This window comes from Parasteatoda tepidariorum, chromosome 9, assembly GCF_043381705.1.
Source record: "Parasteatoda tepidariorum isolate YZ-2023 chromosome 9, CAS_Ptep_4.0, whole genome shotgun sequence".
Taxonomy (NCBI): domain Eukaryota; kingdom Metazoa; phylum Arthropoda; class Arachnida; order Araneae; family Theridiidae; genus Parasteatoda; species Parasteatoda tepidariorum.
Window position 1 is genome coordinate 11,945,787 of NC_092212.1, and position 14,420 is coordinate 11,960,206.

A 14,420-nucleotide genomic window follows, 5' to 3' on the forward strand; every position below is an offset into this window, starting at 1 on the left:
AATCTAGAGAAATTTATATTCACAAAAGAAAGTTTATATAAATTTATTATTGAAAACAAAGGCATAATGTGTTGTAAATGAAATATTTTGTAATAAAAAGTAAAATGAATTTACTGTCTCAGAATCACTAGATAAAATTGAATAATGGAATTTTTATTTTATTTATTTGTCACCTTAACTACTTTGAGATTGTTGTAGTAAATGGGACTTGTAATCGAAATAGATATTTTATCTTAGTATTGTGATTCTTCTATATTGTTAGACCTTAGGTCTAACATTTAGAATTAAATTTACTGAAATGCAAGCATTTTACTTGTTGCACAAATAGCTTTGCTCAATACACATTTTTATCATCAGCAAAATGTCATGTGTTTTTTATAATAAGCACATATCATATTATGACTAACAATATGGAAAATGAAATTATACCTATTTTTGGTTCATTTTTCTTGAAGTTGCATAAATACATTGATTTTATTACACTATTTTTATTAACAGTTGTACTTTATGATTGGAATATATATATTTATATGTATTCTGGTGTGATTATATATTTATTTTCATCCTTTTAGTGCACAGTTTCTATATATATGTTTGTTCTGTAGATAATTTTTATTTTTTAGAAAAATATTTCTATTTTTATTAAATTTTAAAATAAAGTCTGATGCAGAAGTTTTTTATGTTTGAACATGCTTAAACTCTGATTCCATCCAATTATGATGCATTTATATTACAAAACAATATATCTTTATTCTTTTGTATAATTTATAATCTTGTTAATGCATTTAAAACAAGTGTTAATAGATTGCTGTCATTCCTATGTAAATGACTACTTGTAGAAGTCCAAAAATTAACAGACTAGTTATTTAAATATTTTTAAAAATTCAGAAAGTAAATCCATACGAAATGTTAGTTCAGTCACACCCACTATAGTGAACCGTCTGCGGATTCAGAAATAAGTACACTGTAAATAGTGGTTCACTATATATTAAAATTTTTTGAAAAAATATTTTTTAGCATATTGAATATTGTTGCAATCGCAAAAACACATAAATTGTTCCCAAACGTAATCTCTACAACTTAGTTTCATTCAAGCAAATTTCTTTCTTTAATGAAATTTTTAATCAGACCAGTAAAATAACATTTAAAGTAATCTCGATGTAAGGTTGTCTACCCATAACAAATTTTCTAGGCATTTTATTTTTAGAATTTTTTGGATATTTATCATCTTTATTTTCCTCATTTTTCAAGTGAGTTGCATTTAAAACTTAGAATTTCTATGTAACCAACTCACTCTCAAATGTTCCTGTTTTTGGAACAATTTGCATAATTCATTTAAAGCGAAATGACTCATTTAAAGTGTATGCTAATTCATTTTTAATCAAAAGCCATAATTATATGTATGTTTTTAAATTTATTAGATAGGTAGACATTTTGATATATATGCAAAAGAAGGAAATTTGAGTCTGTTATAAACATGTTACTACCAATTTCTAAAGGGGCCGTTCAAAAAGTATATACATCGCTAAGGGGGAGGGGGAGAGGATTTGCTATTGTACGTACATTATAAGCATACACCAAATTTAAATTTGACTTTTTCCTACATATGTATTATACATAATAAATACTTAATTTTATTTAAAACATAATTATTTAAATTTTTATGAAAAAGGGGAATTGACTAATAAAATGTACATATTCTGGGGGGAGGGGAGTAAGACGTAATGTATGAAGGGGGAGGGGGTTAAAATTTCTCCATTTTTGTGTAAGTAGTAACTTCTTGAACAGCCCCAAACCACTTTTACTGTAACATGTATGAAATAACATTAGTTAAATAACAGTTGAGACAGTACCACTGTAAATGTTCACTACAACAAAGTGTTCACTATATAGCAGATTATAGAGGTGTATTTATAAATGTAATATTTACAAACATAAACTAGTATATTTAATTCTATTTGAAAAGTATGTATTTACATTTAGATCTTTTCAATGAAATTACAAGATAAATTTTTTTCTTGATATTGTAAAATCCTGATTGTCACAATCATTCTATTATGGACCAAATTTGCATTTATCATAAGGGACCATCTAATATTTATTTGTGATATAAAATTTTTCTTTTTTACTTCAGAACAAGTTTTATTTAATATAGTTTCATCTATTATTATGGAAAAGGTTTTAATTGTTATTTTACTGCTAAAATTACTGCCACTAGTTTTAGTTTGAACATTTTACACATTAAAAATGGCTTAGATAATGTGACTTTAGGAGAAGGTTTTTTTTTCTCCATATTTAAGCTAATTCACTGTTAAAAATATTGCCACTAGTTATAATTAATTTTTACATTATATTTGTTAAAAATTGCAAATCAAAAAATATAAATGCTTTTTTATTGTTTAAAAAACTTTTTAAGAAATGTCATTATTTTGAAAAAGTACTATATCTCTAGGGAATCATACTGCGGTACATTTCCTGCAATTTGTAGTTTGACCCTCTAAACTTTTTTTATAGCCCGCTTATTCATCCTCTTTGTTAACTTTTATTTATCCTTTACATATAAATTTATTTGATTTAATACAGTGATGCGTTTTGTATGTTGTTTTTAAATTTTTAACAGACTTAGTTAACTGCCAAAAAATAAATTTTTATGAGTGTTCTGTTGTTTCTCACCATTCATTGAGGAAATAATGTAAGAAATTAAATATTTCAAAAGCGAATTTCTTAAGAAGTTGAAAACGTACCATTTTCTGTACTTTTTCTCAATTGAACGCAGTACACTGAGAAAAAGTAAAATCTATTAGTCACTGCCTCGGTGAATAGTTTTTTGATTTTGTATACTGAGGGTTTAGAATGTTCTCGTTTACAGAAAAGAGAAATTTATAATTTTTAAATTATATTATTCTAAAACTTGAAAAAAAAAGTTTTTTTTATCTTAAAAATTGAACATTATGTTCATTTTTTTTTTCATTTTGGTTGTGTATTAATATTGATGAACTGTATATTTATATTGCCAAAGATTATTTTTGTATATATGATTTATGTATTAATTTGTAAATTTATTTATCTGGTATAGCCATAATAAAATTTGGAATAAAATGTATTTTTGTTTGTTTTTAACCTATGGGTAGATATATTTGAGTTCTACATTTCAAACACTGCATGTAATATCTTTATAATACACTCCCAGATTGTTTTCATTAAAAGCAGGGTTGGCATTTTGTGCGGAAAAACCTGTTTCTTCCTGTAGGGAGGGGGGAAGGAAATTAAAATAACCAATAAATTTGTTTAGAGATACATTAAGAATAGTTTTAATTTAAACAAATAAAATGTTGTACAAGGAAGTTATAAGTTTCACACATTTTAAAGATCTATATGACCTATTATGTAATAATTTTATTCTTTATTCCAATTTTGCCAGATTATTTTTCTAAATAAGTATGCTCACTTATATTTAGATAAATTTTTAATGAAAGTTATTTTTAATATATATTATTTTCTGTTTTGAAAAAAATAATATAGTTAATAATTGTTTATAGAGTTATTTGTATTTTTAGGTTCATTTCAGATTATTAATACAAATATTTTAACAGTAAAAAAGAAATTTTTTTAGTCAAATTTTAATTAAAATTGGTTTGTTTAAGTTGATAAATAAATTTCTTAGTAATTTAAAACTTCAATGTTATTTTTATGTCATATAGGAATAAAAATTTTTTTAAAAAAGAAAAAATTGTACTTAACTAAAATATAAATCATGATATAGGATAAATTTATAATAAACCTATGTTTATTGTATTCCTTGTAAATCCGAAGCTAATTACTGCAGATCTCAAAATGCAGAAAAATAACATTTCTAAATTATAGTCTAATGACAAGTAGTTTCCTGCTAATGAAAATGATAAAGTACAATTACTTGGCTCATTTTAGTTGTGAAGAGTTAGTTAAGAATGAATAATTCATTATTAATGATTTTCCGTTTTTAAACTATTATGATAATCATCAGCTAACTGTTATAATTCACTTACTTGTATTAAAGAAAAATGGGAGCTAGATTTCTTTTTCGATTATTTCACACTTTAATTGTATTTTATTTCCAAGAGGAAGTTTTTACTTTTTTTTAAAATTTGATTTCTTAAAAGGTATCATTAAGAAAGTGTTCTAAAAACTCAAATTTTTTTAGTGACCTTTTTTCTTTTTTTTGCTGTTTGGCAATTGAGTTTGTTGTTTGGTACGCATTTAGAATGTTGATTGAAGAAGACATTTCATTTATCCTTTGATATTTCCAGTATACTCTTTCCTTTGCTATTTTTAGTAAACTATTTTACATAATATTAAATATTCAGTTGTTATGATGCTTATATTTAAATGATATATAAATGAGAAAGAAGAAAACATCCTGTTTGGGAAATGTTATATGAAATAAAAATTCTTAAAGCAAAATGCAAACTTTGCAACCAGATACAAAATTCTAAGGCATCATATTACATTCACACAACAAAAACTGTTAAAGCAATGGGTCAATAACTAGCAGTGAGATTATTTTAATAGAAAGTAAAGGTATAAATCAGATAAAATGGGTGATGTTATATTTAATGGAGTTGAAGAAAATTCAAGTTTACCAAAGACGAAAATTGCATTCAACTATGAATGATTTCAGTGTTAAAACAGACTTAGCAGAAAAAGATAAATAGGATCTTTGTAGTGGAAAAGAAATATTTTCAAGATTTTGTTTCAAATCTTAGGTCAAGATACAGGGCCGATCCATGGAGCTGTGCAAATCGTTCTTCACACAAAGGTGCAACTTAAAGGGAGGTGCCATTTTAATGAAAAAACAAGGGTCTAGATTGTTGCGTCCTGACCCAAACAAAAAAGAAACGATGTAGAAAATTCGTAATCGTATTTTTCAATGTTTTTCATTGCATTGTAGATAAAGATGAAAACACAACCTTTTAAAAAAAGTATAAGCAATTTTTTAAAAGAAAGCTCATTGTATTCCACTGCACCCAAATGAAATCATATACATAATAACTTGTTATGTAAAAAAATAATTTTATTAAAACATTCATGGGCAAATATTGGCAATTATTAAGAGAAATTCAAATTTGTTTTTAAATTGATTTCATACAATTTTTACACATACACGATTATATTTTTTTTAAATATATCACAATGTAAAGGCATTTCATTTAAAAAAATTTCATATTAAAAAAATATTGCTAGTTATTGTTTTTGAAAATTAAAATCTTGATATTTTCGTAGAAACTATGCTTTTCAACAGTTCATAAATTCTCATTGAAAAAATACATCTTATTGTAGTATGCTATGTAATGTTAGTAATACTGTAATAAAGATGTGCTTTTTTTAACTCGCTAAGACCATGTTTATAAGGAAAAAATATAAAATTAAGTAAATGTTATGAAATTATTTTGTTATTATCAAATTGAAATTTGATTTTTTTGATCAAATTGTGAAAAATTCATAAAATACTGCTAAAATATTTAAGTCAAAAGGAAGCTGAACAGAAATCACAGTGATATGTTATATAACAAAAATTTAAAATGTGTTGGTAAGAGGCATGGATTAATAAGAGACATGTGGATTAATTATAAATAAAAAGAGTACATAAAATAAATTTTTTCATATTGATTAGTCATATTATTGTTCTATTGGCTTTGGCTAGCAATTATTTGCCAATCGCTCAATATAATCAAAAATTTACGTTGATCTTCGTTCTTGAACACATAGTGTATTAGACTGATTACAATTGAGATAAAAATATTATAAAATATGGCTCCATCTTAAGTTGTATCCATGATTTTTTTTCAATGTCAGTTTTCAGTATGTTTTTATTTAAATAACAATCATATTACTTAAAAAATTTAGACTGTTAACTGTTAATCTTCTATCAATCAATCAATGAAAAAAAAATTTAAAAATATTATTTCATCTCTATTTTTGCTTAGTTCTACACAGAAATTGCCCTCCTCTAAAAATATATTTAATGAGAAATAATGAAATACAAAAATATAATAAATAAATAAAATGAAAAGATGAGAATTTAAGTCTCAATGTCCGATATTTACATTGTAATTCATGTGTAAATTTTGCTGATACAGGCCTCATCATCATAAAATAAAGATTAAACTTATGTAGAAAATTTATCGATATATATATCTTATCTTTGTGAAAGAAACACAATCTTAATTATATTTTAGTCAAAAATTATTTCTGAAATGCTGGCAAAAATACAGTAATTATTCTCTGGATGTCCCATTACAAATATTCCCACTCCCTTTACGTTCAATAAATAAAGGACTACATGATTTCCTGAGATTCATCTTGGGCGAAATATACTATTGTCAATTATTTAATATTTCTTTGATGGAATGTAAGGAATAAATGTTTTCCAGACCTTTCCTCAGTTGTGTTTCATCGTCATTAGACAGAAAGAAATCCCAACTGTTGTAATCATCCAATCCGCATTCAGATTCACAATCATCAACTCCTAAAATTCAAAATGTATATTGTGTTCTGAAAATCCTAATAAAAAGTGATAAAATACAATAAAAGTGTAAAAGCTATAAGAAAATGCTGGTAAGAAGGGACAGTGCATTACAAAAATTGTATGAGTGCCGTCCTTCTTATCTATCCCTTAAATACAAGTACTGCTTAAATTCAAGAGGGCTAACAAGAATTATTAAATTACAAATATATAGAATATAATCTATAATTCTTGTTTAGTGTAGTTAGAAAAAAGCAGTAATTAACCGGCAAAAAGTTCTAGCTATCTATATCAATAAACTCAAATTTATCTTGGAACCTGAATTTTCACATAAAGAAGCTGACCCAATACATATTCCATGTTTTGTGGTATCTCGGGGGGATAAAGCGCTCGCCTTCCATAACAGTGACCTGGGCTTTAACTCCAACAATGGCTGATTTCTACAGATTTCGAACCCTGCTCACACTAGCCAAAGTGCTGACGTAAAATGTCCTCAGTGGTAGGCTGTTCATGGGATAGAGTCCCCTTGCTGTCAGGCTAACTGTGGGAGGTTTTCCTCTTCATATAACCCGAATTTGGTTTAATTCCATTAAAAAATCCCTTACGAATGTAAATTTATCCTACTACTTGTTAGAGGAGTTTACTCATGTTCTAGATTAAGTTCAAAATTATAAGACTACTGAGTTGAACATTAATAGTCGTAAACCCAAAAATTGGGTCAGGTGTTCGGGGACGGTTATAAAATAAAATGCATATTCCATAACAGAAGTGGAAAATTACTGAGTAAATAAATCGTTAAAAAATAACACAGCAAATGAAATGTAAATTACATATGAAAAGATGAGAGGATGAAGTTTCTGACATTTTCTGAGTGTCTAAAATCAGAGTACGAAGAAAACATCCAGCTGGTATCCCAGCTATTTCTATATAGATTTATTAGAAAGCAGGGCTAATAATTCTTTGCCTCATTTTATTTACCACTACCTAATTTAAAATTAAAATAATGCAAGCATACTCAAAGCTAGCATGGATTACTTCTATTGAAATTAAGGCAAAAAACAATTGTTACATCAAACATACACATTTTAATGTGCCCAGTTTATATTATTTTCCAATGTTAATAAATTCCCTCAAAAATCATCCACTTAAAAAAATTCAGTGGTGCTACAGCTCATTAAGGGTCAAGACCTACTGTGCCCATCCAAGTTTTCTTGACCTTGGCCCGGGAACATAAAAACAGATGATCCAATTGGGTGGCCAGCCAAAAGTGGAACCCCGATTTTTTACTACCCAAGCATGCTTGTTACTCGTTTTATTCACCCACTGATGAGAAACTGAGTCATCTTTGCCTGGTCCGAGAATAGAACCTGTGGCATGAGGCAAGAAGTACAACCACTCAGCCACCAGGCCTCCTCCATCCCCTAACCTCTTCATATATTTATTAGAAACTGAAATAAAATAAGTTAACAAAGATTAACCTCACCCTCAGAAAATTTCCATCCTCGTTGCTGCCGCACAAAATCAGAAGCAGCTATTCTGATTGTGTAAGTAACAGTTGCAAAATTGTTCAAGAAAAATTTTATATCAGACTTCCTTCTAGCATCACTAACAATCCAGATTTTCTTAGAATTTGCACCAGACTGAATAATTGCATGCCTGCAAAAATATCCTGGATCTTTAATTCGATAATCTTCTCCCCATTTAATCATCTTTTGTCGGAATATTTCTTTATACTCAGATGCATCGAGGAGTTTTTGATAATCCAAGTTATTTTCCTAGATAGAGAAAAATTTGTTGAAGTAGGTAAAGAATAAAGAGTATTAAAAAAAATGGGATTCAAAACGTACTTATCAGTTAGTTGAGTACCAGATAAAACATCCTAGTGTCAAAGAATGTTAAGAAGACATAATAAACATCCTAGTGTTTTAAGAATGTTAAGAAGATTAGCTCCATAATTGTAGCAACCTTTAAAAACAGTTTATTTTTTTAAAAAAGTTTACTTTTAGACCTGACTATTAAACAATGTTTAAGAATGTTTATCATTTGATGTCCTTAATTCTTATGTGCATCATTAGAAAATAATAAGTATATAAATTCTCCAGGATTAAACTTAAAAAACGAGCGGATGCATTAATGATGAAGCTTAACAATATGAAGTGTTTAAACTGTATTTAATTTTAGCTCAATTTATTATCAGATATACGAACAGTAAAAAAAGATGAATATATATTATACAAAGAAAACACATTACATAAATAAAATTAAAATTAGAAAAAAATTTTAATTTATAATCATGTATATGAATATAAAAATACTTACCAATGCATATCTTTCTTTTAATGGGCCTGATAATCGAATTATTGCACAATTTTCACAGCCAAATCTAGGAAAATTAATTAATATTATCAATAAAAAGATAAAGAAATTTCTCATATATCGATATAAATAAAATATTTTTAAAAAAAAAACATAAGTAAATAAAAATAAATAAATGTATGCATACCTTCTTAGGATAAATATTAGTTTGAATTTAAATGTTAAATAAATTTTTCAAGATAAATTATAAAATGTTTTCATTATTGCAGTGCATAATCTTTAAATGTTACACAAAACTGATATTTGAGATGTATTCATAAAATGATATCTGCAAGAAGCATTATTCCTTATTTTTGTCAACAGTAGTTTAAGTTCAAAAGATATTCAAATCTACTATTTCCTTTATAACTATGCATTATAGTGAACTACAGATAAGATAGAAAGAAAATAAGTAAACTTACAGTATTATGATATTTAGGTATTTTAAAAATGTACATAAGTTTGTTTACTAAAAAAGTTCTTAAATGAACTTCTTTTATAAAAATACCAGCAAGCAGAGCCCAAGAATATTAATAAAGCTAAGCAACATGATTTAACCACACATATTAGCACAAAGAGGAACATACTATAGTTTTTGATTCTATAAACAACACTCTTTTTCAGTGTCAAAACCCAAAATAACAGAAGAAAACATATTCGTGAATATATAGTGTTTTCTTATGTCATGCTTCCATAGAGTTTTTGTTTATAGTATCGATTTATATAGATTATTTAGCTTCACTCATATTTATTATTAAGTGTACCTTATCTTTCTTTGATCACAAGTAAAATAATAAATATTAAACGTTGACAAAAAAGTTAAAAAAAAATAAAAAATTAATAAAAAAATTACTAGCATTTTAAGTCTGTATTCAATCATGGGAACGGCATATTTCCATTATGAAAATGCGCCATTTTACAGTCAATTACAAGTAGCCAAATGACAAAATTTGACCAGTTGCAAATAGCAGTATATAAATTATTAAAAAATATGGGTATTTGATCAATTACACTTCAAATAATGCAAAAATGTGGCAGCCTTTTGAGGGTACATGTAAAAGTTTGAGAAAGATGATTAGACATTTCACTTTCAGAAAAATATATATGTTTGATACGAATGTATGAAAAAGTCACAGCAGAAAAAAACTTGGGGACATCGTGATCTGTCACAATAACTACAATCACCAAGGGGCAAAATAAATTTTAAACTTGCAAATTTTTTTTGAAAAAAAAACAAACAAAACATGTACATGCTTGCCCAGGGGTGGCTAAGAATTATATCTTTCGAGTTGGTTCCATTCTGTGATTTTTGCTTAAATATTTTTTTTAATATCTCGCTGGCCACAGACTTGGCGATTATTCAACTACTGATCACGCAAATCTCCCCAAAAACTCATATAATTGTACCTTCAACCAATATAAATTTCAGCATTAAAAAAATTTTCCGTAATTGTTTTAAAAATTTAAATATGATCTGTATTATAATAAATTAATTGTAAAATAATTAAATACATTTTAACCTTTTTCAAGCTATATAGTTCTGTAGTATGATTTAAAACGTTCGCCTCAAACTTGATAGTAAAATTACTATCAAGTTAGAGGTAAATAATTATAAGATTGAGTTAAAAGTAACTTATAGTTACTACTATAAGTTACTTTTTACTTTTAATTCAACCATATAAATATTGATTCTCAGCCGTATTTCTATTTCTAGAACTAAATTGTCTTATATATTTATACTGCTAATCATTTATCAAATGCATTGAATTTTTTGCTAAAATACATGAATTAAGTTTCATTCCAAAAGGAAGTTTACAAAAAAAAAAATTATGAAGTACATACATAGTCATTTTAATAACCGGAATTTAATAAAAAAATTTACATAAGTTATGTAATAAATTGCGTACCTCCTTAACATTAAATTAGCGGCATAATCTTTCCCACTCTTTCGTTTGCCACTTATTACTAAAACTGCAATTGGTTTTCCATATTCTAAATCCTTAGTGTCCATAATAATAAAGTAATTACAAAAAATTCTCAGAATCTCATTAAAATTATGTCAAGTTTAGGCAAACTAACGAGTATGATTGCATTAATTTCATTGACAAACGAAAACCAGAAGAAAACAAATAAATACACGTAAAAATTTTTTAGTTTTGCTTTAAATGATTGATTGATTAAACAGACAGACAAGTCAATGGAGCCATTCACTTCAGTTTAAAACATAAGAAAATGAAGAATTTATTTTTACTAATTCAAACATAAAATTAGCGTAACCTAAATTCTTAATGACTCAAAACAAAGAAAAAATTATTTTTCTTTCTAAAGAAAATTTTAACTTCACTCAACTCACTTCGTAAATAAAACACCAATAAAAAACGGAGTTAGAATCATGTTTGATGAATTCCACCAATCAAACGGGAGAAAATGAACGTTTCAAAATTGATGAAATGAATATGGCCAAATAAATGTTTAATTAAAGTTTAATTCTCTCACTAGATGGCCCTAGCAGCTGTTTCCAAGAAATGTGCGAAGAGAAAAATATCCAAAAAAAAGTGAAAGGATTTCGTAAGTGTATGAAAGAATCACTTCTCAGTTGAAAAACTTATTTTTTGACAATGACAAGATTATTTTTCCTTTATTTTACACAAAAAGGATTTTAAAACGATAATCAATAGGAAAAAATTGAAATTGACACAAGTTTACCGGATTTTTACTCACAATTATCGTTGCCTAGCAACTTTAGGTAAGTATCATGTTGTCTGCTTGTTTACAAAAATAAATGAAAACATTGATTATTAGTGACAGTAGAACTATTCACATAATAATTTAATTTAAATTTAGAGTGATCATAGTTAATTAAAAATTGTAAGAATACATTCAGGTTAAGTTTCTTATCTTTTTTTCTTCATTTTATATATTTTTAATCCATTTAAAAAAGAAAGAAAAAAAAAAATAACTAAAATCACAATACTCTTATATGAAACAGTATAAAATTAAGAAGGAAAACATTATTTATTTAGTATTTTGAGGTGGAAATTTATTACTTCAGAATTTAGTTGATTAATTTAATTTTTCAAATATTCGTTTAATCTACTTTTTAGATATTTTATGGCATTATTATTATTGCTTTTTTTCATATTTTATTTATTATTCTTGCTTTTTTTATATTTTATTTATTATTATTTGTTTTTGCTAATAGAAACTTAAGTAATTAATAAAAGAAAGATTTTTTGTCAAAAATATGAGGCTTTTTAGAATTTAAATGCCAAAAACATACACAGTTTTTAGCAATATTTTCAAATTGTTTAACAATATTTCAATTTACTTGTTTTTTTCTTTAAATATTTTATAATATTATTATTTTCTCAATAAAAAGGAAATTAGTCAAATTATGCAATTCGTAAAAATATTTAATATTCGAGAAATATAAGGCTTTTTAAAATTTAAAAGCCAAGTGTTTTCAATTTCAAACAATAATTTCAGACTGATGTTCAAGTTATTCATAATATTTCCAGTTGCGATAAGTTATAATTTCAATATAAAACAAATAAAGATAATAATTAAAACAATTAATTTCTTATTATTTTGTGATAGAAAATTATTTGATTGATTTATAATTTAATTTCTAAATTTATTATTTAAACTCTTAATTTTATTTAATACTCAATATCTATCGTTATATATATTTCTTTCATCAAATATGGCTGAAGGGTTCTTTTACCTTTTCATTACGTTTTAATTTAACATTAGTGTATAGTTAAAATTCAAACTAGCAACGGAAGAAATTATTAATTTATTTAAAATTTCTCAAATACTGGTAGTTTATAAAATTAAATATTCGAATTATTTATCATTAAGTAGTAAAAACAATTCCACCTTGTACGGTAATTGAGGAAAAATTCCGTAATCGCAACATTTATGTTTCAATGCAAAAATCTTTTCTTTTTTTGAAAATAATTTTATCCTTTATTACAAATTAAATTCAATGATATATGTTCTTAAATGTTTTGAAAATGTGTGACAAGTAAAGCAAGGTTGATAAATGGTGACCAAAATGACTAATAACATCACCCAAGGAAATTAATCATGCAAATACATACCTGCCAACTCTTGCCTTCTTTACTCTTTTTTTTTTTTTTTTTTTTTTTTTTTTTTTTTTTTTTTTTTTTTTTTTNTTTTTTTTTTTGCTGAGTGTTAAAAACGATTCCATAGCTGCCACCTTGTATAATTGTTGAAGAAAAACTTAAAAACGACGTCAGTTAGCAAGTAAAAAATTTCCAAAAAAATTATATAACTACAATTTTTTTAACTACCAGTTTTTTCTACATAAGAAAGTTATATTTATTATTTTCTTTCAAGTTTTAATAAATTTATTATTATAAAAAATAAAAATACATGACAACACACAGCTAATACCGAGTTCGTAAAACCGTGAAGAAATAATCTTTTTAGCAGTATTTCAAATAGATTTTGAGTCAATAATTAAAAAAATCAACAACGTGTAGATGAGATCTATTTATTTGCTAATTATGTTTATAGATGTTTTAAAGTTTTGTTTTTAGAATATTCTAGTTTTGTTTTTAGAATATTCTATCAAGCTTTATTCTACCACTTTGTAATATCTTTTACAACGACCGTACAAGTTGGCAGGTGTGTTGTAGAAAACATTCTCCTCTTGCTATGGTTATTTTAAGGAAATGCAGGTACGAGATTTTCAAGAGAACTCTGTTTATACTAATATCATGGTTCAGAACTTAAACGGGGATGAAATGTGTGTCTAAAAATTTAAAAAGTGAAGACAAAAAAAAAACAAGAATTGATCAAATTAAATTAATAATACAGTGATGATAGCATGTCAAAAAATGTGGAAAATAGCTATCAATAAAAGCGAAAATTGCTAAAAAGATATTAAAATGAGCAACACTTGAAATAAATAATCCCACAAAGCAGAAGTGGTAAGATATTACTTGAGTCAAAAATATACCGATTGGAAATAACAATCGATATATTTCAAGCGCTCAAAAATAGGCGCAGGTCTTATAGTCTTGATATATCAAATATAAAAACAAAATCATGTGTATGAAAACAAGTCATATATGAAAACAAAAATTTTTTTTTAGAAATAAATTCTGCCCTTACCTCAAGGTTGCCACGGGCGACTGAAAATGCAAAAAGTGCTGACTAATAAAATTCATAATTTTATAAAAAGAATTTAAAATTCGTTACTTTTGATAGCATTTTTTTCTTCTTCAGTTTACTATTGAAAGAGAATGCAGCAATTCTTTTTATGTCCGTAATATGATATGTACGTCTTGGTAGTAGATACGATTGAACAATTTAAGAGAAAATAAATAAATAAAAGGGAATTGAGATTCGACCACTATTTACAGTAACAGTCGCATCCTGTTACCTGTACACTACCCTTGGCATTCCACGTACTTTAAAATGCTGTTTGTCTTTAATGTAAGCATTATACCACAAAATGGTATTTTTTATACAGTTTTAAAAATTCATACGATGATTGCTTTATTGTGTGCTTAATTTAGGCTTATAAACCTTT

At 26.0% G+C, this 14,420-nt stretch overlaps 2 protein-coding genes and 1 long non-coding RNA gene across 7 annotated transcripts in view; 1 reads left to right on the forward strand and 2 right to left on the reverse strand.

Annotated features, from left to right (window-relative positions):
• Nucleotides 1-14,420, reverse strand: part of LOC139426352 (uncharacterized) — a 329,054-nt gene that overhangs the window by 251,904 nt on the left and 62,730 nt on the right. The window lies entirely within an intron of this gene.
• Nucleotides 5,030-11,266, reverse strand: LOC107445877 (Phosphomevalonate kinase). 2 transcript variants are annotated; one of them, XM_016060367.3, is made up of 4 exons: nucleotides 11,211-11,266; nucleotides 8,822-8,885; nucleotides 7,986-8,277; nucleotides 5,030-6,505 (listed from the first exon to the last, which is right to left on the reverse strand). In XM_016060367.3, the coding sequence occupies exons 1-4, from the start codon at nucleotides 11,249-11,251 to the stop codon at nucleotides 6,360-6,362; spliced, it is 543 nt and encodes a 180-aa protein (XP_015915853.1). In that variant the 5' UTR covers nucleotides 11,252-11,266; the 3' UTR covers nucleotides 5,030-6,359. The 2 variants fall into 2 exon arrangements, with proteins under 2 accessions (XP_015915853.1, XP_015915852.1); XM_016060366.3 differs by lacking the exon at nucleotides 11,211-11,266 and adding an exon at nucleotides 10,765-11,151.
• The window catches only part of LOC107445872 (uncharacterized), a 244,730-nt gene continuing 241,673 nt past the window's right edge, over nucleotides 11,364-14,420 (forward strand). For 3 of the 4 annotated variants that reach the window (XM_071184742.1, XM_071184746.1, XM_071184740.1), the window contains exon 1: nucleotides 11,378-11,603. The gene's annotated coding sequence lies outside the window, so the exon portion shown is untranslated. Of the gene's footprint in view, nucleotides 11,604-14,420 lie in introns of all 4 variants that reach the window. The other variant, XM_071184745.1, reaches the window with a different exon arrangement.